This window comes from Amia ocellicauda, chromosome 11 (assembly GCF_036373705.1).
Source record: "Amia ocellicauda isolate fAmiCal2 chromosome 11, fAmiCal2.hap1, whole genome shotgun sequence".
NCBI classification, from domain to species: Eukaryota; Metazoa; Chordata; class Actinopteri; order Amiiformes; family Amiidae; genus Amia; species Amia ocellicauda.
The window spans coordinates 3,962,698-3,988,853 of NC_089860.1; the positions used below are offsets into that span (position 1 = coordinate 3,962,698).

General features: G+C 41.2%; 1 protein-coding gene across 1 annotated transcript in view; it reads left to right on the forward strand.

Moving 5' to 3' along the window:
- Window positions 1-25,428, forward strand: part of LOC136762844 (cysteine-rich and transmembrane domain-containing protein 1) — a 43,128-nt gene extending 17,700 nt beyond the window's left edge. The window contains exon 3 of the mRNA XM_066716414.1: window positions 23,959-25,428. Coding sequence (XP_066572511.1) covers window positions 23,959-24,065 — 107 coding nt within the window. The 3' untranslated portion in view covers window positions 24,066-25,428. The remainder of the gene's footprint in view (window positions 1-23,958) is intronic.
- The last annotated feature ends 728 nt before the right edge of the window (window positions 25,429-26,156 follow it).

Here is a 26,156-nt window from a genome sequence, read left to right on the forward strand (position 1 = left end):
ACTTGAATCAAGTCCCCACATAGACTCCACTGTTCCAGGATTAAAAGTTTCAGTTCCCTCAGTCTCTCAGTAGGACATTCCCTTCAAAACTGGAATAAGTCTGGTTGCCCGCCTCTGAACTGCCTCTAGAGCAGTGATATCTTTCTTGAAGTGTGGTGCCCAGAACTGTACACAGTATTCCAGATGAGCTCTAACTAGTGCATTGTACAGTCTTAACATTACTGCCCTTGTTCTCAATTCTACACTTTTCACAATATACCCTAACATTCTGTTTTGCCTTTTTTATTGCTTCCCCACATTGTGTGGCTGGAGCAAGACCTAGGAGTCTATGTGGACTCCTCACTTTCTCATGGGTTACTTCATCTAGTTCTATTCCTCCCATAGTGTAATTATAGTTTCTTGGACCTGGCAATCCTGGTCACTTGAGAAGGTCGGTATCTTTGCATTGTACGACCTTTGCGGCACCAAAGAGTTATTAGGCAATTATTTTATGACTTTTAATATACACCTTGAAAAAAAATACTGAGGTCCGGACCTCGGTGTCCTCAATAGTGGATACGGCCATGCCTGCATGTAATACCTTGCACTTATCCACATTGAATTTCATCTGCCAGGTGTCGGCCCACAACTGAATATTATCTAAGTCCCTTTGAATAAGCTTTGCTGCCGAGATTGTATCTGCTGAGCCACCTATTTTAGTATCAGAACCTATTTTAGTATCAATAGTATTATCGCTGTGTGTTTCTCAACTTCTGTTTCGTGCTTTGGAACGCCCACATCCTGTTACGTAAGCGTTCAGTTCCCATACTGGTGGAAATGCAGGCCGATTCGTAAAAAGTTTAGCTGGTTCCCAGGCCGGGCAGCAGCACTGGCACCACGACAAGGAGCCGGTGCTAGTTCAGAGCTGGTGCCTAATTTGGAACAGTTCCTCGCTTTTCCACCGCAAAAGAACTGGCTCCCGGCCATCACAGAGCTGCTTTTTCTGGCACCAAACATTTGCTGGTCTGGAACCAAAGAACCAGTGACGTCAGGGGCCGGGGTGTGGGGTAAAGTCGTCTCCACGAAAAGTTATTTGCTGGAGTTCAGCCGCCATGTTTAAAATGCCAGCAGAGACGCGAGCAGTGAGGAGAGTTTTGATTACAAATGAGCTAAATCAGCAGCAAACAGCGGTCTGTCGAGGAGATAGACACTTTAGTAACAATATGGTCTCACCAGGTCAACTAACTAGTGTTACCTATCTCACTTCTGCTGCAATTATAAAACCATAACTCCAAGGGTCAGAGAAGCTGTGTCCTACCCGGCACTTCAGAATCCCTGGGGTAACCCCTAAACATAATTTCCAACACAATACAATTATGGCCAAAGAAAGGAGTATAAATCACTTGTGGTATTTATTTAGTAACAATGTACAACTCAGTTGGGAGAAGAACATACACTGACATTGTGTACTGTTCCCATTATTCCACAGTATGAGGAGACGTACATTTAAGTAAATAAAAACACAAAGAAAAAGGAAAATACGATAATTGTGGCAAGAAACAAACAAAATAAAGAATGGAAGACCTATATTACAGGGATTACGGTAATTACCGTAGAGGTATCAAAAATGGTGAAAAGTAAACTGTATCTTCGTGGGATTACGGTAGTGGTGGAACACAGAAGAGGCAGTGCGCCCTCTGCTGCCAGTCTCATGTCAATATGCACTCGCCTTCCTCTTGGCCCAGCAGGACGCATGCATGTACAGGAATATGCTAAACAGTTTTTGGGTTTCGACCAATAGAGAACTCAGACCTTCACGGCGGAATATTCATCGACGCATCTACTAATTGGATAGATTTATTAGAAACAGCTCGTAATCGCTTGTTTACAACATGATAAATGAGAGAGAGAGCTCTTACCCGGGCGCGTGAAAAAGAGCATGGACCAATCAGACCACAGGAGTGGGCGGGACCCATTATTTGCAAAGAACCAAGTCATTCTGTAGGTTAACGGACCCCGGCCCAATTCTACTTACGAGGGGAAAAAAAACATGTGACCATGTAAAAAAAATATATATCGATTTATGCAACACTACCCCCACCTAGGTGGTTGTACGTCCTGGAAACCACCTAAGCCTAATTAACCATTCAATCCCAACCATGTAATACCCTAGGCAGTATTATTTGGGGATGCCTCTTAGGTGTGTCTTTTGTGAAGAAAAGACGAACCAGGATTCCTTCCTGGACCTCCAGCCTTTTCCACTGACTCCAATAAGCTTTACAACCAGAACTGAGGTGAGCAATATCCTTCCACTCAGGCCTCAGAGCCCGCAGTTCCTTCAATTTTAGAATTGGTCCAATATCTGGGTCGGCTTCCTGAGTCTCCTTTAGGTCTAGAACAGATAGATCGCTTGACACAGTGATGGTGCGAATGCAAGACTTACCCGTTTCAGCAACATGAGCATTCAGTTCACCCACCGAAAGGCAGTCAGGCAAAGTCTCCATGCCCTTTCCTGTCTCTTGGGAGAGGCAGCACTGCACTGTCTGATCTCGCTGTACAGGTACCCTCACTTCCCTTTGCAGTATAATACATGGACAGCTTTCCCGGCATGGCCGACGGGACGTGCAATCGGCATTGTTGTGCAATTGCCCTGCCCAATGTTCCACCTGAAAATCATGCTCGGCAAGCTTTTCAAGCCATCGTGCCAACTAGCCTTCAGGGTCCTTCATCCGAAGGAGCCAACGCAAACTGTTATGATCAGTCCTGACCATGAATGGACCACCCAGTAAATACTGTCGAAAATAGGACACAAAAACCACAGTGGCAAGTAGCTCTTTGCATGTGGTGCAATAATTACGTTCTGTTGCAGATAGTCCTCTGCTGGCGTATGCCAGAACCCGTTCCTGGCCTTCCTGTACTTGAGACAGGACGGCCCCTATGCCTGTGTAACTGGCATCCGTTCAAGCACCATGTGGTCTGTGTCTCTGGGATAGCCCAAAATTGGGGCTGAAGTCAGCAGACATTAAAATGTATCCACTCATACAAAGTATATTCATAATGAACTGTGTGCGCGGTGACGAATGCATGTTAACTCTGGTATTTTTTTCAATACAGTAAAAGTGTCTGAAATAAATCCCTTAATGCATCAATAAAAATAAATACAGATGAAAGGCTGATTTATCTTGGCATATTTGTATAGCTGTATTTTCGTTTCTGCTTGTACATGTGATCTTGCGGTTTTTTTTTTTTACAGTGTATCTGTGCTGTGTGTAGACGCTGGATGAGTTTAATTTTGATGGTTAAATAGGGTTTTAAAGACGCACTCTGCCTCAGTGCTGATTATTATTGCCGTGTGTTTCTCTACTTCTATTCCGTGCTTGGGAACGCCAACATCCAGTGACGTCAGCGTTCAGTAAAAAATGGTGGAAAACCAGGCACAGAAATCCAATGCAGACCATGCCACCATACTCACTGATTGGGTTAGGAAGAACCGTCACTCAAACCTAGTGGACCAATGGAGACAAATGATCTATGCCTCCCTCTAAACCCCCGCCCACACGGCAAAACTGATCCCTATATAGTCTATGATTAATATAATTCATACATCTCTCATCTCCCCACCCGTTGGAGTTTATACTTTGTTTAGCAAACTCTATGTTGTCTGGGAGATTTGTTTTAACCAATACAGGACAAGCACACGCATACACAAATATGCACACACAAACGAAAAATGCACTTATCCATGTTTAAACACATACAGTACAAATGATTATTAAACTAAGGTAACTATTTTTTGGATAGTACATTTACTTTTTTTTTTCTTTTACAAATCTTAGATGCTTACTGCCTTTTTTTTACACGGTATGCAGTGAAGAGCATTTGTTCAGTACAAATCTTTTTTTTTTTTTTTACTGAGCACTGCTACACCTGTATATTCAGTATTTAATTACAAAATGCATCGTCTCACTGTGCTAATCTATCATGGCACAGATCGTACAGTATTGAAGCAGGTCTTATATCCTTAATTAAGTGAAAATGCTGCACACTTGCATTTCCTGCCTGATTAGGCAAGGGATTCCCTACATGATGCATTGTTTTCTTTATCATCTTCTCCCTCCACCACCTCATCTGTTCATGATTCAATGGAGTCTTCCCAAAACACAGACATCTATTTTTATTTTAAACTCTAAAATACAGTTCTGTAATTGTATTGTTTTTTCTGTCTTTTGACGCTCGGGAGACATGTTGGTGTGGCACTGTCCGCGGCATATCAAATTTGAAGTGACGCACTGGTATGTTCTGGGCTTTACTGTAGTGCTGTTTTTGAACATTCTTATGAATATGGCGGGAAACACAGAATCAGTGTTAAAAAAAAATAACTAACTTTCATTGTCATTGATAAATAGGTAGAGTTACACAAACCATATTCATTGCTATAAATGAATAGCCAAATAATGTTTTAAATGAAGGATGTGAATACCTTCAAGTACAACTTAAACCAATGATGGCCGGTGCTAGTTATCTTTAGCCTTTACATCAGTATTTTTCCAAAGCTCCTCTGAATTTTTAACGTAATAACAACCAAACATAAGTGTTAAGTTACTTGTGGTACTGAATGATCTTCATTATTATGGTAGAATTAATAAAATCCTGTTGAGGACAGGGTGTAAATTGAAGTCAAAACTATTCATATGTGAACGGGGTCATAGATTTAGGCCGGCCCTGTGCCGGGTCAAAACTAGTCCTGCTTTTTGAGTGTGAACGCGCCGGGCCCTGGGCCGGGTGGAAAGCGTCAACGTGTGACGCAACTCAAGCCCCGCCCCCAGAGATGCGCGTCTGAGTCAGAGAGATGCGGAATAAACGCAGAATAAACACACAATAAACACAGGCACCAAGACAGCTACACTGCTGCAGGACACACAGTATTGTCTCTATATTGTTTGAATGTCATATTGATCTATAGCCTTAAATGTACTGATACATTTCGCTAGCTCACATCTTTATATATATTATTATAAAAGTCTAGGCTAAGTAATGAGTTAAAAATAATAATAATAATTATAATTATATTTCTTGGCAGACACCTTATCCAGGGCGACTTACAACATACACTCACCTAAAGGATTATTAGGAACACCTGTTCAATTTCTCATTAATGCAATTATCTAACCAACCAATCACATGGCAGTTGCTTCAATGCATTTAGGGGTGTGGTCCTGGTCAAGACAATCTCCTGAACTCCAAACTGAATGTCTGAATGGGAAAGAAAGGTGATTTAAGCAATTTTGAGCGTGGCATAGTTGTTGGTGCCAGACGGGCCGGTCTGAGTATTTCACAATCTGCTCAGTTACTGGGATTTTCACGCACAACCATTTCTAGGGTTTACAAAGAATGGTGTGAAAAGGGAAAAACATCCAGTATGCGGCAGTCCTGTGGGCGAAAATGCCTTGTTGATGCTAGAGGTCAGAGGAGAATGGGCTGACTGATTCAAGCTGATAGAAGAGCAACTTTGACTGAAATAACCACTCGTTACAACCGAGGTATGCAGCAAACATTTGTGAAGCCACAACACGTACAACCTTGAGGCGGATGGGCTACAACAGCAGAAGACCCCACCGGGTACCACTCATCTCCACTACAAATAGGAAAAAGAGGCTACAATTTGCACAAGCTCACCAAAATTGGACAGTTGAAGACTGGAAAAATGTTGCCTGGTCTGATGAGTCTCGATTTCTGTTGAGACATTCAGATGGTAGAGTCAGAATTTGGCGTAAACAGAATGAGAACATGGATCCATCATGCCTTGTTACCACTGTGCAGGCTGGTGGTGGTGGTGTAATGGTGTGGGGGATGTTTTCTTGGCACACTTTAGGCCCCTTAGTGCCAATTGGGCATCGTTTAAATGCCACGGCCTACCTGAGCATTGTTTCTGACCATGTCCATCCCTTTATGACCACCATGTACCCATCCTCTGATGGCTACTTCCAGCAGGATAATGCACCATGTCACAAAGGTCGAATCATTTCAAATTGGTTTCTTGAACATGACAATGAGTTCACTGTACTAAACTGGCCCCCACAGTCACCAGATCTCAACCCAATAGAGCATCTTTGGGATGTGGTGGAACGGGAGCTTCGTGCCCTGGATGTGCATCCCACAAATCTCCATCAACTGCAAGATGCTATCCTATCAATATGGGCCAACATTTCTAAAGAATGCTTTCAGCACCTTGTTGAATCAATGCCACGTAGAATTAAGGCAGTTCTGAAGGCGAAAGGGGGTCAAACACACTATTAGTATGGTGTTCCTAATAATCCTTTAGGTGAGTGTAAGTGCAAAAATACAGTTTAGTACAAGGCATCAATCATTACAAATTCAATTTAGCTAAAACATAGCAATTCAAAATAATACCTTTTACAAATTCCAATTTACAATTTACACAAGTACAGTAAGTGAGGTCCTACATCCTGGATGGTGAAAGCTAAGTGCTGTCAAGATGTAGGGTCACAGTCAAGGGCTATGGGAAAGGGAGCAAGGAGGAAATCAATCAAGAACGTGAGAAGCAGAATAAAAACTGTGAAGCAGGGATAGAGGACTAATATTACTGTCGGAAAAGATGTGTCTTGAGTAAGTGCCGGTGTGAGGTCAAGGACTCTGCTGTTTTGACTTCAGTGGGCAGGTCGTTCCACCATTTAGGGGCCAGGGATTAGAAGGAGCGGGCTCTGGAGGAAGGAGATTGGAGAGGAGGTAGAGTTAGTCTTCTGGCACTGGAGGAGCGCAGTGGTCTGGAGGGGATGTATGGAGAGACGAGTGACTGAAGGTAGCTTGGTGCAGTGTGGTCGAGACAGCGGTAGGTGAGGGTCAATGTCTTGAACTGAATGCGTGCCGGTAACGGGAGCCAGTGGAGGGAGCGGAGCAGTGGAGTAGCGTGTGCGAACCATGGCAGAGAGAATACCAGACGAGCCGCAGAGTTCTGGATGAGCTGGAGTGGGCGGGTAGTAGATGCAGGCAGGCCGGCCAGGAGGGAGTTGCAGTAGTCCAGGCGGGAGAGGACCAGTGACTGGACGAGTAGCCGAGTCGAGTAGTTGGTGAGGAAGGGACGGATCCGGCGTATATTGCTCAGGAAGAATCTACAGGTGCGTGTCAGTGTGGTGATGTGCTGGGTGTAGGAGAGCGCAGGATCAAGGGTGACACCTAGATTTTTAGCGGAAGAAGAAGGAGAGAGTGTGGTGGATTCCAAGGGGATCGAGATGGGGAGGTCAGCAGAAGGTGAGGAAGAGTGGGGGAAAAACAGGAGATCCGATTTGGAGAGGTTGAGCTTGAGGTGGTATGAGTGCATCCAGGTGGAAAAAGCAGACAAGCAGGAAGAGATGCGAGAGGGGATGAGAGGGTCAGAAGAGGGAAAGGACAGGAAGATCTGGGCATCATCAGCGTAGAAGTGGTAGGAGAAACCATGGGAAGCGATGAGGGGGCCCCGGGAGCGAGTGTAGAGAGAGAAGAGGAGCGGGCCTGTGAGAAGAGGTTGGGGGGTGGATGAGGAGCCTCGCCATGTCACTTGGTAGGACTGGTCACTGAGGTAGGAGGAGAACCAGGTGAGAGCAGTCCCAGAGATTCCAAGGTCAGCGAGGCAGGAGAGGAGGATAGAGTGATCAACAGTGTCAAATGCTGCGGAGAGGTCAAGGAGGATGAGGACGGAGGAGAGGGAGGCCGCCCGAGCACAGCTGAGTGATTCAGTGACAGCCAGGAGAGCCGTCTCGGTGGAGTGAGCTGTGCGGAAGCTGGATTGCAAAGGATCAAGGAGTGAGTGTTGGGACAGAAAGTCAGAGAGCTGACGGTGGACCGCCCGCTCGAGAGTCTTTGAGAGGAAGTGGAGTAGGGAGACGGGGCGGTAGTTCTGAGGAGAGGTGGCATCAAGGGTTGGTTTCTTGAGTAGTGGGATGACAGCAGCTTGTTTAAATGCAGAGGGGAAGCAGCCAGAGAGGATTGAGGAGTTAAGGAGGGAGGAGATGAAGGGGAAGATCAGGAGTGGTTGCTTGGAAGAGGCGAGAAGGGAGAGGGTCCAGGGCACACGTTGTGGGTTTGTGACGTAGGAGGAGAGCATATAATGATGTAAACAGTTCAAACTACTCGGTCGATTCAAATAAAAGTGTGTGTAGCTGGTAAACTTGCTATTGTTTGTTCTTGTACTAAGTATGATTGAAGTCTGAAATTTAACAGTATGAATTTTACACGTGGAAATTGCATTGTGAAATTGTGAACGGGACCATAACTTTATTAATTATTCGAATTGTGCATTAAAACGATATAAATTTAACCGAAGCAGCTGTTTACTATCCAATCCAAAATGGGATTATATTGAGCTGAGCAGTACAATCACAAATGCCAGCTTTAGAGGTAACAACTGGGACGATGCAGAAATGAAAGTGCTGTTTACAATGTGGATGAAGATAAAGTTAAAACAGAAACCGCAGGGAGTGTGCAGTGCTGCTGTCTGAGGATAAAACTATAGACGCATCACAGAGGCTGCTTTCGATGCATATGATTGCATACTAATGCGTAGGATTTCTTGTGATTTAATGCAGATGGTGCTTTAATAAAGGTGCTTTGCTTTCGGTTGAATTGTATAACAGCACTTTTACACTTGCAGAACCGAAGATAGACATTTGAAAAGGGAAATATATGAATTAGATTCCCCACTGAACCAGCACATTTTTAATTATTTTACACTCACCTAAAGGATTATTAGGAACACCATACTAATACTGTGTTTGACCCCCTTTCGCATTCAGAACTGCCTTCATTCTACGTGGCATTGATTCAACAAGGTGCTGAAAGCATTCTTTAGAAATGTTGGCCCATATATTGATAGGATAGCATCTTGCAGTTGATGGAGATTTGTGGGATGCACATCCAGGGCACGAAGCTCCCGTTCCACCACATCCCAAAGATGCTCTATTGGGTTGAGATCTGGTGACTGTGGGGGCCAGTTTAGTACAGTGAACTCATTGTCATGTTCAAGAAACCAATTTGAAATGATTCGACCTTTGTGACATGGTGCATTATCCTGCTGGAAGTAGCCATCAGAGGATGGGTACATGGTGGTCATAAAGGGATGGACATGGTCAGAAACAATGCTCAGGTAGGCCGTGGCATTTAAACGATGCCCAATTGGCACTAAGGGGCCTAAAGTGTGCCAAGAAAACATCCCCCACACCATTACACCACCACCACCAGCCTGCACAGTGGTAACAAGGCATGATGGATCCATGTTCTCATTCTGTTTACGCCAAATTCTGACTCTACCATCTGAATGTCTCAACAGAAATCGAGACTCATCAGACCAGGCAACATTTTTCCAGTCTTCAACTGTCCAATTTTGGTGAGCTTGTGCAAATTGTAGCCTCTTTTTCCTATTTGTAGTGGAGATGAGTGGTACCCGGTGGGGTCTTCTGCTGTTGTAGCCCATCCGCCTCAAGGTTGTACGTGTTGTGGCTTCACAAATGCTTTGCTGCATACCTCGGTTGTAACGAGTGGTTATTTCAGTCAAAGTTGCTCTTCTATCAGCTTGAATCAGTCGGCCCATTCTCCTCTGACCTCTAGCATCAACAAGGCATTTTCGCCCACAGGACTGCCGCATACTGGATGTTTTTCCCTTTTCACACCATTCTTTGTAAACCCTAGAAATGGTTGTGCGTGAAAATCCCAGTAACTGAGCAGATTGTGAAATACTCAGACCGGCCCGTCTGGCACCAACAACCATGCCACGCTCAAAATTGCTTAAATCACCTTTCTTTCCCATTCAGACATTCAGTTTGGAGTTCAGGAGATTGTCTTGACCAGGACCACACCCCTAAATGCATTGAAGCAACTGCCATGTGATTGGTTGGTTAGATAATTGCATTCATGAGAAATTGAACAGGTGTTCCTAATAATCCTTTAGGTGAGTGTAGAAAGCTTCGGCTGCAAAGGGTTAAGATAACTTTCAAATAAAATATAGAACCAAACAATAGCCAATCGATATTAATAAGTTGTGATTATAAATACATCGCATACACCTGTAAGCAGACCTAATGTCCTGCGTCACTGGTTTGTTTGAGCAGATGTGTTTAATTCCCGGCATGCATTTCGTTTAGGTCGCCTTTTCGCCCGCATTTGTGAATGCACTTAGGCCTCCTAAAACCACAAATGTGAACGGGGTGTCTGAAAAAAGCCAGACTAAATTTGAGGTGGCCCAGGGCCGGCCTAATACGTGTGAACAGGGTCTAGTTTGCCTTAATTTAAGTCAATTCAGTACAGCTGCTGAGTTGGTGAAAGGGAAGGTGATTTAGTCTAGGACTAGAAGGATTTGAGTTGTGCCAGGTGGATCCAGTTGGAGCCAGTTAGGTGTGAATTGGGGGCAGGTAGACAAAAGCGTACTTAGAGCAACAACAAAAAAAAAAAAAAGTAAGCAGTTGACCAGGAGACAGAAACCAAGAGCCCAAAATAATAAAAATGTAAAATAAAAAACTTGCAAAATGTAGACGCATGTGGCCACTACAGTGTCATGTTTGCAGAATGATTGCTTTCCTGGATGAACTCATCCAAAGAAGATTTAATTTGTGAACGTTGTCAGCATGTTGAAATCCTAGAGATCAAGGTCCGTGATCTTGAGGCTCAGTTTGTTGATCTGCGCTAGTGTTGGCAATGCTCCAGGTATGCTGGCTCCAGCTCTGGAGTGGCTCCAGAGGTTCAGCTTCAACTCCAGGCTGGCTATGGAGCTGATGGAGACCCCCGGCTGCAGCTCTGAAGCAGCTCCAGTGCAGCTCCACACTCCTGCTCCGGCTCCAGCTGTTTTTAATCAGCACCGGCTGCGGAGCCACAAAAAACTGTGCAAACTAGGAGGGATCATTATTTGTAACGTGTATTTTTTTACGTCTTTTATGTAAATAACTTAACCATGCACAATGCCAAGTGTCGGCAATAGATAGATCACCGCTATTGGACTCGGGAGCAGTGGAAACGCAATTTCTGGAGTGATGAATCATGCTTCACCATCTGGCAGTCTGATGAAGGAATCTGGGTGTGGTGGAGGCCAGGAGAACGCTACCTGCCCGAATGCATAGTGCCAACTGTAAAGTTTTGAGGAGGAATATTGGTCTGGGTTTTTCATGATACGGGCTAGTCCCCTCAGTTCCACTGAAGGGAAATCTTAATGCTACAGCATACGATGACATTCTAGATGATTTTGCACTTCCAAATTTGTGGCAACAGTTTGGGAAAGGCCCTTTCCTGTTTCAGCATGACCATGCCCCTGTGCACAAAGCAAAGTCAATACAGAAATAGTTTGTTGAGACTGGTGTGGAAGAACTAGACTGGCCTGCACAGAGCCCTGACCTCAAACCCATCCCACCTTTGGGATGAATTGGAACGACGACTGCGAGCCAGACCTGATTGCCCAACATCTGTGCCTGACCTCACTAATGCTTTTGTGGTTGAATGGAAGCAGATCCCCTCAACAATGTTCCACCATCTAGTGGAAAGCCTCCCCAGAATAGTGGAGGCTGTTCTGTTATTACATCAAAGGAGGGTACCAACTCCATATTAATGTCCATGATTTTGGAATGAGATGTTTGATGAGCAGGTGTCCACATACTTTTGGCCATGTATTGTATTTACTTTAAAAAATATTTTAAATGTTATCTTCAAAACCCCATTCTGTCTTAGTGTCCCAATTACTAAGAAGTCATATTTTTCCTGTAATTTTGCATCTCGTCTTTGGTTTGGTATGGAGAGTCATTGCTGAGTTGCATTCTATATTAGTGACTAATTCAGAGTTATCATATGTAATGGAGAGAAAATATATCCTCAAAAAACAGTGACTTTAAATAATTAGACAGGGCTAACTACCATTTTGCTGCCACAACATCCCAATGTACTGTGCACTACTCAAGAACAGATAATGCATATGTAAACATGTCCTGGAGTCAATTGTGTTGCTCTGGTAACAGCAGCCCAACTCTTGTTTGTACAGTCCTTGCATTAGGGAGCCCAGAGGAGAACGGTTTTGCTGTGGGGACTTTATCAGGATCTCACAATGAGGCTGGAAAACGCCACACACACACAATGGAGCAGATTATTTTTTAGTCAATAATAAACCACTGTATTCACAGTGTGCTTGGTTGCTTTTATCATTTACCATTTCTAAAAACAATAACTTTCAACATAGCTGCTAGACGGCACACAGGTTGGCTGAACCACTCTCCTCCACCCCACCACCCCTAAACTCCCATTCCCTGTTTCTCTCTGCATCGTTTTCAGTTTCCATATTATTTAATACAATTCTAAGGCCTAACCACACTGTAGCATTTCTTATTTTCTTTCTCTTTCAAATATGTTTTAGCTGTGATATTCATGTTCAGTCGGTAGTATTTGATCTCTTTGTACCAGGTTACAAGTCTAAGACTGAAATGGGGCAATGTTATATTTGGATACATTGTTTGCAGCTGTGGGTGAGGTGTTTGTGTCCTTTCTTGGACAATATTGAATACCTTAAATATCCACTGTGGCACCTTTATGTTGTTAAAGATAATTGTGTTTTCTCTCTCTATTCCACACCGGTAACTTAGAAACAGAAGGACAAAAGTCTGTCTCCTTTTAAAAACGTTGCTGACATTTCTATTGGCAATGATTAATCAAGTTACAGTGATAATGCTTCAAGCAGAGAATGTCAATAAACCCGGGTTAGCTATAAAGTGAAGCTTTTTTTTACTTGTGGAGTCTGAGGGGAAAGCTGAATTGTCTGCCAATGGAGCTAGTTCTGTTGAAGGCCTCTTTTCTGGGAAAGGGCAACAAGCCAAAATATATTGAGACAATTAAAAGACAAGGATTAGACCTCTGTAGGTGAGATTCAGAATTCTGTTATTAAATACCTGGCTTTGACATAAATAGGTGCCATTCTTCTAATCTTTCCTGATAACACTAAGCCCCTGGAGGAAGCTAGTTCAAACAATAATAAAAAAAAATCTTAAACACTAAGGGTGCGGATTATATTACTCACAATCTTCTAGACCCCAGGGTTACAAAATATATTTGTTTCTCAAGCAATCCATTCAACTTAACTCTCCCAAAGTAACTTTCAGCATTATTATGAAATGTCTGTTTTACCTTTCTTTATGCAGCCTTCTATTAGGAACAGTAGTATGGTTCAATATAATTCAATGTTTAACATTTTGCCAGTGGTTAAGTTGATAATGGTCATACACAAATGCCAAATGGAGCTAACTTTGGTAACTTGATTTCGATTGCAACTCATAGTCATGTCTCTTCTAAACTCAAAAAGCAAGGATGTAATCCTGTTTTTACAGATAATCCACTGTTTTTTAAAAAACTGCAAGGGGGTGGGTTTCTTGCACTTAAACATAAGGAGTCTATTGCCTAAGATGGACTTTATTAAGATTTTGGTAGCACAGTCGAATCCGGACGTTTTTATATTATCTGAAACTTGGTTATCTAAGAAAATTTATGATGCAGAAATATTGTTGGATGGATACAATGTGTTCAGAGCAGACAGAGTGGGTAAAGGTGGTCGTGTAGCAATTTTTAGTAAAAAACATCTACCACTTTTTTGTTAAAATCTATTTCCATTACAAAGCAATTTGAGCTGTTAGCTCTCCAACTTTCTCTAGGAAGTAATTGTAATAATTCATCCACCATCTGAAAATAAAAACATCCTTAACCAGTTAACTGATCTTTTAGCCACTTCATCTGAGGTGGTTATTCTTGGTGATTTTAACTTGGATTGGGAGTCACAGGACTCAGAAATTATTAAAGAGTTCTGTACTGAGCTAAGTCTTACACAGTTAATCACAAAGCCTACCCAGGCCTAATCTTAAGGTCGCCTCGAAGTCTACATTGATTGATTAAATATACAGCCATTCAAATGCATCTTTCTTAACTGAAAATAGTATATTGAATGAATTTCAATCTGGGTTCAGACCAGGACGTAGTACAATCACAGCAACCATGCTGGTTATAGACGACATCGCAAAGGCCTTGGAAGAGAATTAAGTTGTGTTCAGGGGTGGAAAGTAACGATTTACAACTACTCTCGTTCCTGTAATTGAGTAGCTTTTTCGTGTACTTTTTTTTTTTTTTTTGAGTATTTTTCAAATTTGGTAATTTTACTTTTACTTAAGTATGTTTTGAGTGAAGTATTCGTTACAGAGTTCAAATTTTGTAGGCTGTCATGGAAAAAGAATGTGTGTGATAGACAGACAAATAGACCAATAACTGAAGAAACAATACATTCAAATGTACAGCATTCCACCCACAACACTCAGCAGGCCAATCACAGTGTGTCGTGATGTTACAGTCGGCCAGTCAATTAATCAAAGATTTGAAGTCAGTCCTCCAGTCCAGCAGCAGTGAGGTGAGTTAACTGGCTATCTAGCCAGAGTATTTGTCAGTAGGGTGAACAGGTTTTAATCCAAATCGAAGACTGATCGAAACAAGCGTTTGATTTCGACCATCGAATTTAAGACGGGATTGCAATATATTTATTTGGCTTTGCCAAACCAATATTCATTTTAAGTATCAGTAAAAACAAAACGACAGCAGTAAATATCTCTGCGTGTGTTCATTTCTCCCTCTTATCCGTTATTATGCCCTGGATAAGGGCGTCTGCCAAGAAATAATAATAATAATAATATGTTACTAAATATTTTAATTAAATACCTATACTGGGTTCCAGCTGTAAACTCCTCAAAATTAATAAGTTATAAACACTTTCTTCTCCAGCCGCCGGACCTGCAGTTTATGTGGTAGGCTACACTGAATATAATATAGCCGACAATATGGGCTGTGTAATAACATTAGTCATTGTGAAAGTTATAATCGTGTTGATTCCTGAAACGTGATTTTCACATCATGTATGCGTATATTATTGTCTTTTTTTTTTGTAGATTGCAAATGCTATACCTCTCATCTGTCTATCCTCTGATCAGCTTTGCTTTGGAATTACATCTTGATCACTTTGCAAACCCAGGTCTCTGGATCAATCTGCTGATCGATCTTGATCTGTTTGATCTGTATCTCTAGTGTTGAGAAGCGTGTTTTCTGTTCTGATGTGCGCATATGTAAGACGGAGCCATTTCAAAGCGCTTTCACGTTTCTAGGCTATGTTCCAGTTTTATGCTATTTTTATAACTGTTTCTTTGTTTTATAATTGTATATGTCTGCTAAGATATGTGCATACAGATTTATACACCAGTTTACACCAATTATTTACTTGTTTATGCATGCTCTCGTTTTGATACACAATTGAAGAATCGCAGGTGATAGCTGGTCTGTCTGACCTCTGCTCGGCTCAGCAAGTTTCTAATTTTCCTTTGAATTCCAGAACTGTTCATGCAAATCTACAACTACTTGAAATCCATTAAAGTGCGTTTCATAAGCCCTTACTGTTCTTTTACTGATAATACACTGTTATTGTTGATTTCCTGGCTGGCAGTGTTCAAATCATTGTTCGACAAGTGTGTGAAGAAAAATAAGAAATAAAATTGAAAATGTAACTGAATTGAAAATTTGTGGAATCACCATATTAGTGAGCAAACATGTGAAGAGCTTTGTGGCAAAACATGATAAAAGCCAATTCCACACATAATTCAAGTTATTGTTATGGATATACTCCTAGAGGGTACCTTTTTCACATAGTATACACAGTTTAATCTAAAATGAGTTATATGTCTTGTAATCCCAATGCTAAAAATTGTTTTATTTTTTTTCAAAACGCAACATTTGACATTCCTGATTTATATCAAAAGGCAATATATCAATTTTAGCCAATCAGCATCGCTCTAGTTTTCAAAATAGCACAGATCTCTGAAACAGTGATGTTCACAATGAATACATCATTCAGCAATGTTGACGAAATATCAGACAATATCACAAAAGACAGACCCATACGTAATAGCAATTTGCTTTTTGGAAAGAAATGTTTCTGTAAAATACAGCCTCCTGTCCTGACCAGTGATGTCCCCCACAATGAACTAACAATAAAGTTATATCAACATTTGTTAGTGTTCTATGTAAGTTAGCATTGTGATTTTTTTGTATTCATTTTTTAAAATATCAGCAACAGCCATTTAGAAATAATAATAATACAATTTTTTAAATCAATAGAACAGTTACTTTATTGTTATACATCTGTGCACTCTGGCCATGATTAAGAATATATTTAATGTGTTTATTTATTTATAGGTACACTTACAAATTTCAGTTAAAGAAGTGAATTTAAGTATCACCTTATCAAGAATCCTACAATCTTATAGAACTCAATTTCTGCAATAATTGGACGCAGACACCAATTCCAAAGATATAAATTCTCAAATTTATTAAAAACAAAGATAAAATGTAGCACTACACTAGTTATACAAAAAGGGAAAAACTAATTAAAATTCACTCAAGATCAGCAAATCAAAGACAAATCACTTCTGTGACCAAATCAAAGACCATGGAATCGTATATGATGACACACAAAACGTTACACAAAATTACAAATACATTGACTACAATACCAGTTAGAACGACGAAGGTGTGTCTCTCATTGGTATTGTTAGTCGGACATTAAATAACTAATGCAGGTTAGTATTTAAGTCAAATAACTTCTCGTTATATATATCAGTCTCATTTATGTTTGGGTGCTGAGATAGATCCTATCATTTCTTGTTACCACAATTTCCCTTAACTGATTATTATTCAATGATTAAGGATAGGCAGGGCCACCAATAATCTAATGTCTATTAACTTGTGTCAATTTCAGACTAAACAGTTAAACAGGAATGAGAAGATATTTCTCGGCGTTGACAGATTTTATTTCTAAAATTATCAACAAAACAGTTTAATGCAACACACATTTATATTTAAGAAAACGAAATGATATTACACATTGTAGAGTTATGAATCACAGATTAACATTTCTAATTGATTTCTCAAATGTCATGAATCATGAACTCCAAACTGTTAAACTTATCTGAACTTCGTCGCAGAGAGGCCTCTCTGTCTTCGGGCTCAGATAACAGCACACGGCACGATAACGGTTCGGCTTTGTCCAAGAACTTCCACTCAGTCGATGCACCTGGAAGTTGGGAATTAGCGAAAGTAGAGTCGTTTACAAACAGATTTTCCACTGGTTTGAAGGCTCCAAGGTTGTGCACAAAATCTTCTTGGCAAGCAGGGTCTCTCACCGTACTTATTTGAAGACAAAGTCTTTGAGGAAAGCAGGGCCCTGTTTGTTCCAAGGGTCAAGTTTCTTAAGACTCAAATAGCTATTTAAATGACTGACACTTTCGTATTCAGTCGACTTAGTCAATTGTCCAGCTGTAAAACTCCACTGATCAGGTGGGCACAGGCGGGCAGCGCAGTCTGTAAAGTTCTTTATTTAATAAAGTCCTTTAAAAGAATTCTTCATACGGCTCAATCTCCTTCTCCCAGTTTAACTCTTCTGTTGCCGGCAAAGACTTGGTTGGTTTCTGGTTCCGGTTCTGACAACAGAGCTACAGGTTGAGCTGTGGCAGCGAGTTACTGGTTCAGGTGAGAGAGAGAGAGACTGTCCGCTGTTCCTTATAGTCTGTCAGATCAATAGGTGATTGGTCCCTGAGTTCTTGAGATTGGATTTCGGTTTCAGCCCCCAGTGTCCTATTGGAGGGGGGCTTGATTTATGACTGATGTCAATCCATGCCATCTTTTGGAAATGCCGGTTGGCCTGGGTTCGTAGCTCTATGTCGGGATTTCGGCTCTCATCCACTTCAAAGAGTTTTTATCACCTACAGGCCCCTTTCTCCAGACATCTCATAGCAGAATTCCAAACTATTTGGCCTCTTCTCGGTGCCATCCTCCCCAAAACTGTCACTTTGATGCAAACCAGTTCCAAGCTGATGAGCTAAGGAAATCTGATAACTTTGTGGGGGGAGAGGTCTTCTTTAGATCAGTGCTTCAGCTCAGAGCCCAACATGCTCTTCTCAAAATACACCCAACATAACGCTACACTGGACTATGGTGATGTACTTTATATGCATGCTTTTGCATCAGTTTTAAAAAGTTTAGACTCCGTCTATCACGCAGCATTGTTTTATTACTGGTGCAAGCTTTTGTACACACCATTGTCTATAAAACTATATTGTCACACGCACATGGCATTTTAAAATGTCAGTAGAAGAGTAATTAAAAGGGCAAACGTGTGAAGTGCAAGGAATGGCCTTTAGTGGTATGGTAAAAAAGTAGACAGACCTACTAAATAATTACTTAATACAAATCAATTACTTAGTGCAGGCACACCAAGACCAGACACTAAAACTATTTGCAGAAAATATAAATTAACGGCAAAATATGTTCATTTTACAATATCTTATAACAAGTTAATTCAACTAATGCACCGTTTCCACTGGCTTAAGTGTCTGGACGCATACAGGTTTTGTGGACGGTTAACTATCTGCTGCCAGACTTGGCTGTAAGTGTCAGTCGCACCCACTAAGGAAATACCTTGCTTCAGAATTGGAGATGTGTGCTTGACTTGCAGACAGACAGAAGAGATCAGCTACATTATGTTGGAAGATATAATCTCAAGTGCCGTGTGGGATCACAAAGAAATTAATTTTATTATAGCAGCATGGAGTGAAGTCCACGTACAGAAACAATTACTGCTTACAGTTAATATCCGAGTGTATTAAAAACTTGCTGAACACGGATTTCACAGGACCCGGTGCAGTGCCGTGCACAAAAGTCCTTTCCACATCAGGCTCTATCGCTCATAGTGTTGTTCTTTGTTTTTAAAACTAAACACAAAAAACCCCACAATCGCTCTGCTCCCACAACAGGGGACGGGCTTGCTACAATGGTCTGGTTTTACAAAAAGCTCTGGGACGCCTCTGGCACGGCACGTTATGGCACGGACACTTAAGCCAGTGGAACCGAGGAACAAAAGGTTAAACGTGACAAAGGACATTACAATTGTTGAAAAACAATAGAACACAGATCAAACATGCTATTCTCTCTGTTTTATTCTATTTGATGAAACGTTTCGCAACTGAAATGTTTTGTTTGCGGACTGAATGCACACCTGAGCTGAGCACGATAAAAATATATCCACAGTTAATTTAAGCAGTTTCATATCAAATAAATAAGCCTACCAAAAGGGCAAGGACAAACATCCATCCATCCATCCATTTTTGAAACCGCTTATCCTGGTAAGGGTCATGGGGAAGTCGATCCTGGCAGTCATAGGGCGCAAGGCAGGAATACACCCAGGATTGGATGCCAGGTCATCGCTGGGCAACACACACACACCCCTACAGGGTAATTTAGCATGACCAATTAACCTAACCTGCATGTCTTTGGACAGTGGGAGGAAACCAGAGTGCCCAAAGGAAACCCACGTGGACACAGTGAGAACATGCAAACTCCACACAGACCGGTACCCCGAGCTTGGACACAAACCCAGGACCCTTGGCGCTGTGAGGCAGCAGTGCTAACCACTACGCCACCACAAACATATTAAATAATATTTATAAAATCTATTTCGTCCACAAGTCCAACCTAGAAAAAGGACAAGCAGAGTGCAAGATAAAAATGAATTCAACATCTCTCCATTTAATCAGTTGCGTTTCAGTACCACTGATAGCACTGCAACTCAGCGCAAACTGACTGCCGCAGTTCCGGGAGAAATCAACTTCAGTTGGATATATTATTTAAAAAAAGTCTACAGTAGATGTTTAAATGTTACATTTTCACAACTTTGAATAAGTTTGATTTGATAAAAGATTTATGAAGTTGACAAAACAAAATCAAAAAAATTTTGGGATACAAATCTCACGACACACATAGGTTGAAAACCACTGCACTAGACAGAGGGACACACACACTGTGAGGAAATGGGGGAACATAATGTAGCACACAGACGAACATCCCCAAACCCTAAACATCCCATACTGTCCACTTTAATGTCCAGCAGGCTGCTTCATACTAATGAGCCTGGTGGCTCTGGTCACCTGGCTCAGCAGATGCAATCTCAGCACAGGTCATTCAAAGGGACTTAGATAATATTCAGGTGTGGGCCGACACCTGGCAGATAAAATGTAATGTGGACATGCAGGTAATACAAATGTCCACTATAATTACACTATGGGAGGAATAAAACTGGAAGAATTAACACATGAGACCTAGTCTATGTGGACTCCTCTCTTTCTCCATCCAAACAATGTGGAGAAGCAATTAAAAAGGCAAACAATATGCTAGGGTATATTGTCACAACTGTAGAATTTAAAACAAGGGAAGTAATGTTAAGACTGTACAATGCACTAGTTAGACCTCATCTGGAATACAGTCTACAGTTCTGGGTACTACACTTGAAGAAAGCTATCGCGGCAGTTCAGAGGTGGGGACTTGAATCAAGTCTTCAATATCATGAAAGGCATTGACCACCTCAAACCAGAGGAGCTTTTCCAGATCAGCAGGGACACAGGGACCCGGGGACACAAATGGAAATTGGGCTTAAAGACACTTCTTCACACAGAGAGTTGTCACAATCTGGAACAAACTCCCCAGCAATGTGGTTGAAGCGACAATTTGGGAACATTTAAAAATAGACTGGATAGTATCCTTGGATCACTTGGTTATTAATGGAGACCAAATGAGCATGATGGGTGGAATGGCCTCCTCTTGTTTGTAAACTTACTTATGTTCTTCTTATGTTCTAAACTAAGTTATGAGAAACACAGCCCCCACTTAATTGATCCCACCAAAAAATACAGTGGGCTGAGATTGCTATCAATTTCTATTTCAAATTCGTTAGGTATTATGAAGGTGCTGTAGGGTACCAAATATTAATAAAAATGATGATGATGATAATAATGGGAAGTGCTGTGGTTAGTGTTGCTGCCTCACATCTCCTGGGACCTGGGTTTGATTTTAGCCTTGGGTGTTGTGGTGGAAAAAGTTTTGGAGTTGGGAGTTCTAATCAGAATTTATTACGTGCACGGGAGGAACAGCGCAACACAGAACTCAAAGGATTTTAGGCTAGCATGACACTGTTCCCCAAAAGTTTTAAGATAGAACAAAGCTTTTATACCCCCTCTGAGACATACCCTCAAGGGGTCTTAACATATTATAGTCAGTGTCTGAATGGTCATTTCTAAGAACCAAAGCAGTGATTTAATTGGCATTCTAAACTAAGCCTTCCCATCTCATCAATATTATAATCATTACTCATGAATAATAATCATTAACCTCTACATTACCAGTTGCATGAAAGGAATGTGAGCTGCTGATAACCAAGTTAGGAGAAACAGCACACCAAGGACAAAGGCAGGATAGGATATTTATCCCTTTCAAGTCGAAAGACAACAATTACTGAATGGGAAGAGCCTCCTGTCATGCCAATCATGTGAAAACTTGTACCCTGCTGGGAGTAGGAGTCTCGCCTCCATGCCTGTGAATTGTCTCCTCCTCACAGTAGCAACCTGCCTTTCTTTTTTCACTGCCATGAATCAGACGTGTGCTGCTTTGCAGGAGAGTTGGATTATTGCAAAGACAAATCTTTAGATTTAACTCAGAGCTTTGCTTTCCTTGTCCAACCCTTGATGTCGACGCATTGATATCGTCATCCAACCCTCGACTTTGACACATCGATATTGAACGACTTTTGTATCGGCTGAGGGAGGAGGAGGATGAATTAAAAACCACACTGCTGCATCAAATGGGAGAGATGGCAGCAGTTATGCCCACCCAGCTGCAAATGCTCGACACCATCTGGACAGAGAGGGAATTGACACAGGAATTGATAGCCCCTTCAACAACACGTCCCCCCGTCACTGCCCTTACAGGAGGAGACGCTCTCCTACGCAGCGTTTCACTCCAGTATTTTGGAGCCCCTTCTGTTTTGATGGGGACACAGAGGAGGCAGGATCTGTGGCCTAAATTCAGGGCGCTGATGCACAGGGCAATGGACGTGGTGAATATTCTTTGATCCCCTGTGAAGAGACACCCATGAACCACTTGGTGCGAGAGAGGCCAGCAAAGACAACGGAGGCCTTGCCGCTTTCAAGGACTTTGTAGAACGTGTGACCAGCCCTGACCTGTAGTTGGGCCGCTAGGGTGCTTCTTCACTCCGATCACAGTAGCAGTTACCCAATTCACAACCTTTAGCTGGGGGTGCAGGATGTAGCACCCCTGCTGGTGAGCATGGAGTAAGCAGGGGAGTGCAGAACTTCATGCCCCTGCTGGTGAGGGTCAACCACGCAGGGGAGTGCAGGATTTGGTGCCCTTGTTTGTCTCTCACAGTCACACACGTTTACCCCTGTTTAAACGTTTAAACACAAACAATCCTTATAAACAGTTCAATAAGCTGAACACAACTTTAACTTCTCACCTCTAAAGTTTCGCATTGAACATGGGGTTGTCTCTCTAACCCCTAGCATTGTTGGGAAAGTCCACAGACACAAACAACCTTCTTCCCCACAGCCACCACCCTGACTGCTCTGCACTGCTTCCTTATATAGTGCCTGGATCTGCCTCCCCCACTAATGCCAGAAAAGTGGATTCTGGACAATATAGTGTCCTGGTCCTGCTCCAGTGTTTTTAAAGAGACCCAGTCCCTTTTTCTCACTTTTTCCTTTCATGAATTTGAAGACTTTAATCAAGTCCCCACATATTCTTCTCTAGTGTTGTTATCCTAACTTTATAAAACATTTATATTCACGATTTGCTACCTCAATCAGTGCCGTGAAAAACCATTTGTGTAAGATCAGTAAAACATAGTATTAAACCACAAGATGCAAGGCACAAGCCACAGCTGTACACGGTTTAATTTGAACAAGTGTCACTGAATCCATGGCTGTCATGTGACAACAAGTGTCTGGAGTACTGTTCTCTGTGCATGTAAACCACACTTTGTGGCACTGTGGCATTTTCCTGCCAAAACAGCAGGAGAGCTGTATGTCAAGCTAATTTGCCAATTAATTAATTACTTTCCCCTTAATTAGCATAACTTCGGGTAAACGGCTCGTCCCGAGTGCAATAAAATAAAACCATGTGAACCCAGAGAGAGAGAGAGAGAGAGAGAGAGAGAGAGAGATGGGGGTAATTTCATCTTTGACTCAAGCTTAAGGTCAAAACACACATGTAAACTCTGCCAGTGTAGACTGAATGTTCTTGAGTTGTGCACAGAGATGGATTCACAGTTCATATAGGAATAACAGATAAAGTTATGGATTATGTACAGTATTATCCAAAGTCATAAGCACCTGTATATAAGACCCATGAAATGATTTCCTGTTCACAAAATCTGCCTCATTTGGTCCGGAGGTTGCCTTTGGGGATATCTACATAATATTGGGGATACCAATGACTTTGGGGATATCTACATAATAATGTAGTCTACTTATTTAAAATGATAATGATGGGATTACAATAGGGACATACTCTTTTTGATGCTTTTTTCTCTCTTCTATGTTTTAGCATGTCTGATACTTTAAATGAAGCATTCTTTCTCTGTTTTTGGCATTCTTCATCAGGTTTATGTAGGTTTTTGCATGGATGTTATTTTTCTAAAGCAGTTCTTTCTGAGACGTTATTGTTCCCTTCTACAGGGAAAAGAAATATAATGAAATGTATTCTGAAAGTATACTTTATAAGTATATTTCATAATGAAAAAATAGCTAGAAAAATATATCGTAGAAACCCATTTGGCATAAAATAATTGTTTTATAGTAAACAGAAAAACATTCAGGAGTTGCTAACATAAAATATATATAAAACTGTGTTTAAGCATTGTAGTTTTTTTTTTTAACCTAGCTGTGTGAAACCATAGTTCATATTTTGCTGCTCAAACTTCATTGATTAAACTGATACTCACTCCTGATCTGATTCTGAATGGAGTCAAAGGACGTGGTTGAATGTAGTCTTTTGTGTGCCTGTGTCAGATGTGTGATGGCTCTTTCTGTCTCTCAGTGTACGTGGTGGAAGAGCGCAGAAACAATGATTCAAGTGAGGGCGCCTGTCTGACGGCCTGCTGGACTGCGCTGTGCTGTTGCTGCCTGTGGGACATGCTCACCTAATTCCATCCACCACAGCAAGGATGATGTCCACACTTCAGGGACTTCAGACTGGTGGTGCTATACACCCGTCCCCTTCTGCCCCTCCACACACTCCCCACTCTTTACTACTTCCTGCAGCTTTAAAGGACTACTAATAACAATATTTTTACTGTGATGAATGTAACCTGCACTCCCTCTGTGCCGTGTAATTTTGATTGTCTCCCTTTTGTGGTAGTAGTGGTTAATTTTTAGTTTTATTTCACAAAAGTATGTCTTTAAATTATTCTTTAGATTTGTTTTAATGTTTTGTGATCAGTTTCTCGGTTTTATTTTTTGTTTAATAGAGACATTAGCTATATATATTTATATATTTCTTTCTGATAGCCCTTATTAATAAATATTTGAAACAGTAACTATCCTTTTTCATATTTACATTCCTAGAATACAAGACTGTAAAAAGTCAAAAAGAAAAAAAAGGTAAACCCATAAAAAGAATGTTAGTTGCCTGTGCCCAAAATCAGAATTGCAGAATTAAATTAAATTATTAAATTATTCCTTCAAAATGTTTGGAGATTTTTTTCTTGTAGTTAACTCCTTTTCTCCATCAATCACTACAAGAACTACAGGAAAGTACATCTCTGAGTGTGAGTTTTGCATGTTGGTTAGAGTAAAGAATGTGTACAGGATGGCTGTGTAGTGGTTTTAGTAAATCCCAGGATACCCTCTCACATGAAGTGAAGAAAGAGATGTGAGTTGGAAGAAGCCTTTTTTATGTTTTGATAGACAATAGGTTACAGTCTTATCTGCTGGAAGTGATCTCAAGTTCAATCCAGTTGTACAAGTTCAGACATGTCATGACTATGTATCCAAAAGACAATGGTTGATTAAAGTACCCTCTTGGACAGTAGTTGGTTAAGTATCTTAAAGACAATGGTTGGCAGAGGCAGGGTAACATGACTTTGGTAGATTTGACTTTGCAGCATCCCGAGTTTGGTATGAAACTACAGACCACAATGCTTTAACTAATACTTAACATACCTCCCAGACAGGGGTAATTACAAATTAATTAATTGCTTTATAGAGAAAACTGAATTAGCAACATGAAACCATTAATAATATAAAGTATTAAAAAAATAATACAGGTAAATTTTCCCACTACAGCTAGAATATGCACTGAAATCTTGAATTTGAATTGCTTGTCTCGGGATGTATTTGCAAAGTGAGTTTATCAGTTTTTCAATACCACAGTGACATCTTTGAGGCTGTGTCTAGGGCAAACTCAGATCCTGGAGGGACACAGTGTCTTCTGGATTTGGTTCCAGTCCAACTCTCATCTACCTTATTGATCTAATGACATGATTAAAAGGATACATTGAACATCTTTCCCAAATGCTTTTGTAGTTGATTGTATTATGTGTCAACAGCATATTGTTAAATTATGTAATTTTGAGATCATACAAAACTTAATATACTGCTAACATTATGTAGTTTATGAGCAGGACAACCCTATGAATATAGAGAAAATGAATATACTAATTAATGATGTCATTGACTTAACATCCCCCCCCCCACCGACTTGCAGGAAATATAGGACTGCAGAAATATTTCCCCTGCACAAATAAATAATTAACTGCAAAGCATAGTAGATGGAAGCAGTAGGATTTGTACAGTTTGTATGAGAAGATAGGAATGTAAATTACTAACAGCAGAAACGTATTGGTTTTAAATGAACAAAAATATACACACACATATATAGTATTCAGAGTTCTAGCATTGCCAAGGTGTGCCCGAATGTGGCAGTTGCCCCAGTCAGCCAGACAGGATTGCCTCATGCCCCATTCCCCATGAAGCATGAGACAGTTTTCCCAGTCAACCCTCCCTCCACCCATTTAGTCACTTCATCCCCCGTTGTCACTTTAGCAGCACCCCCACCATCTAGCTTTTGAAAAGAGTGAATATTCTAATTTGTGTCCCAGTGGCCTAAAATTGTTCAGTGATTGACAGATATAAAACTTAAGAAACGGTGATTTAGACACAAATAGTTCACTATTCTGAACAGCTCTTTACATTTATTATTTGAAGAATGTGGAACTTGACATCTCAGCTGAAACA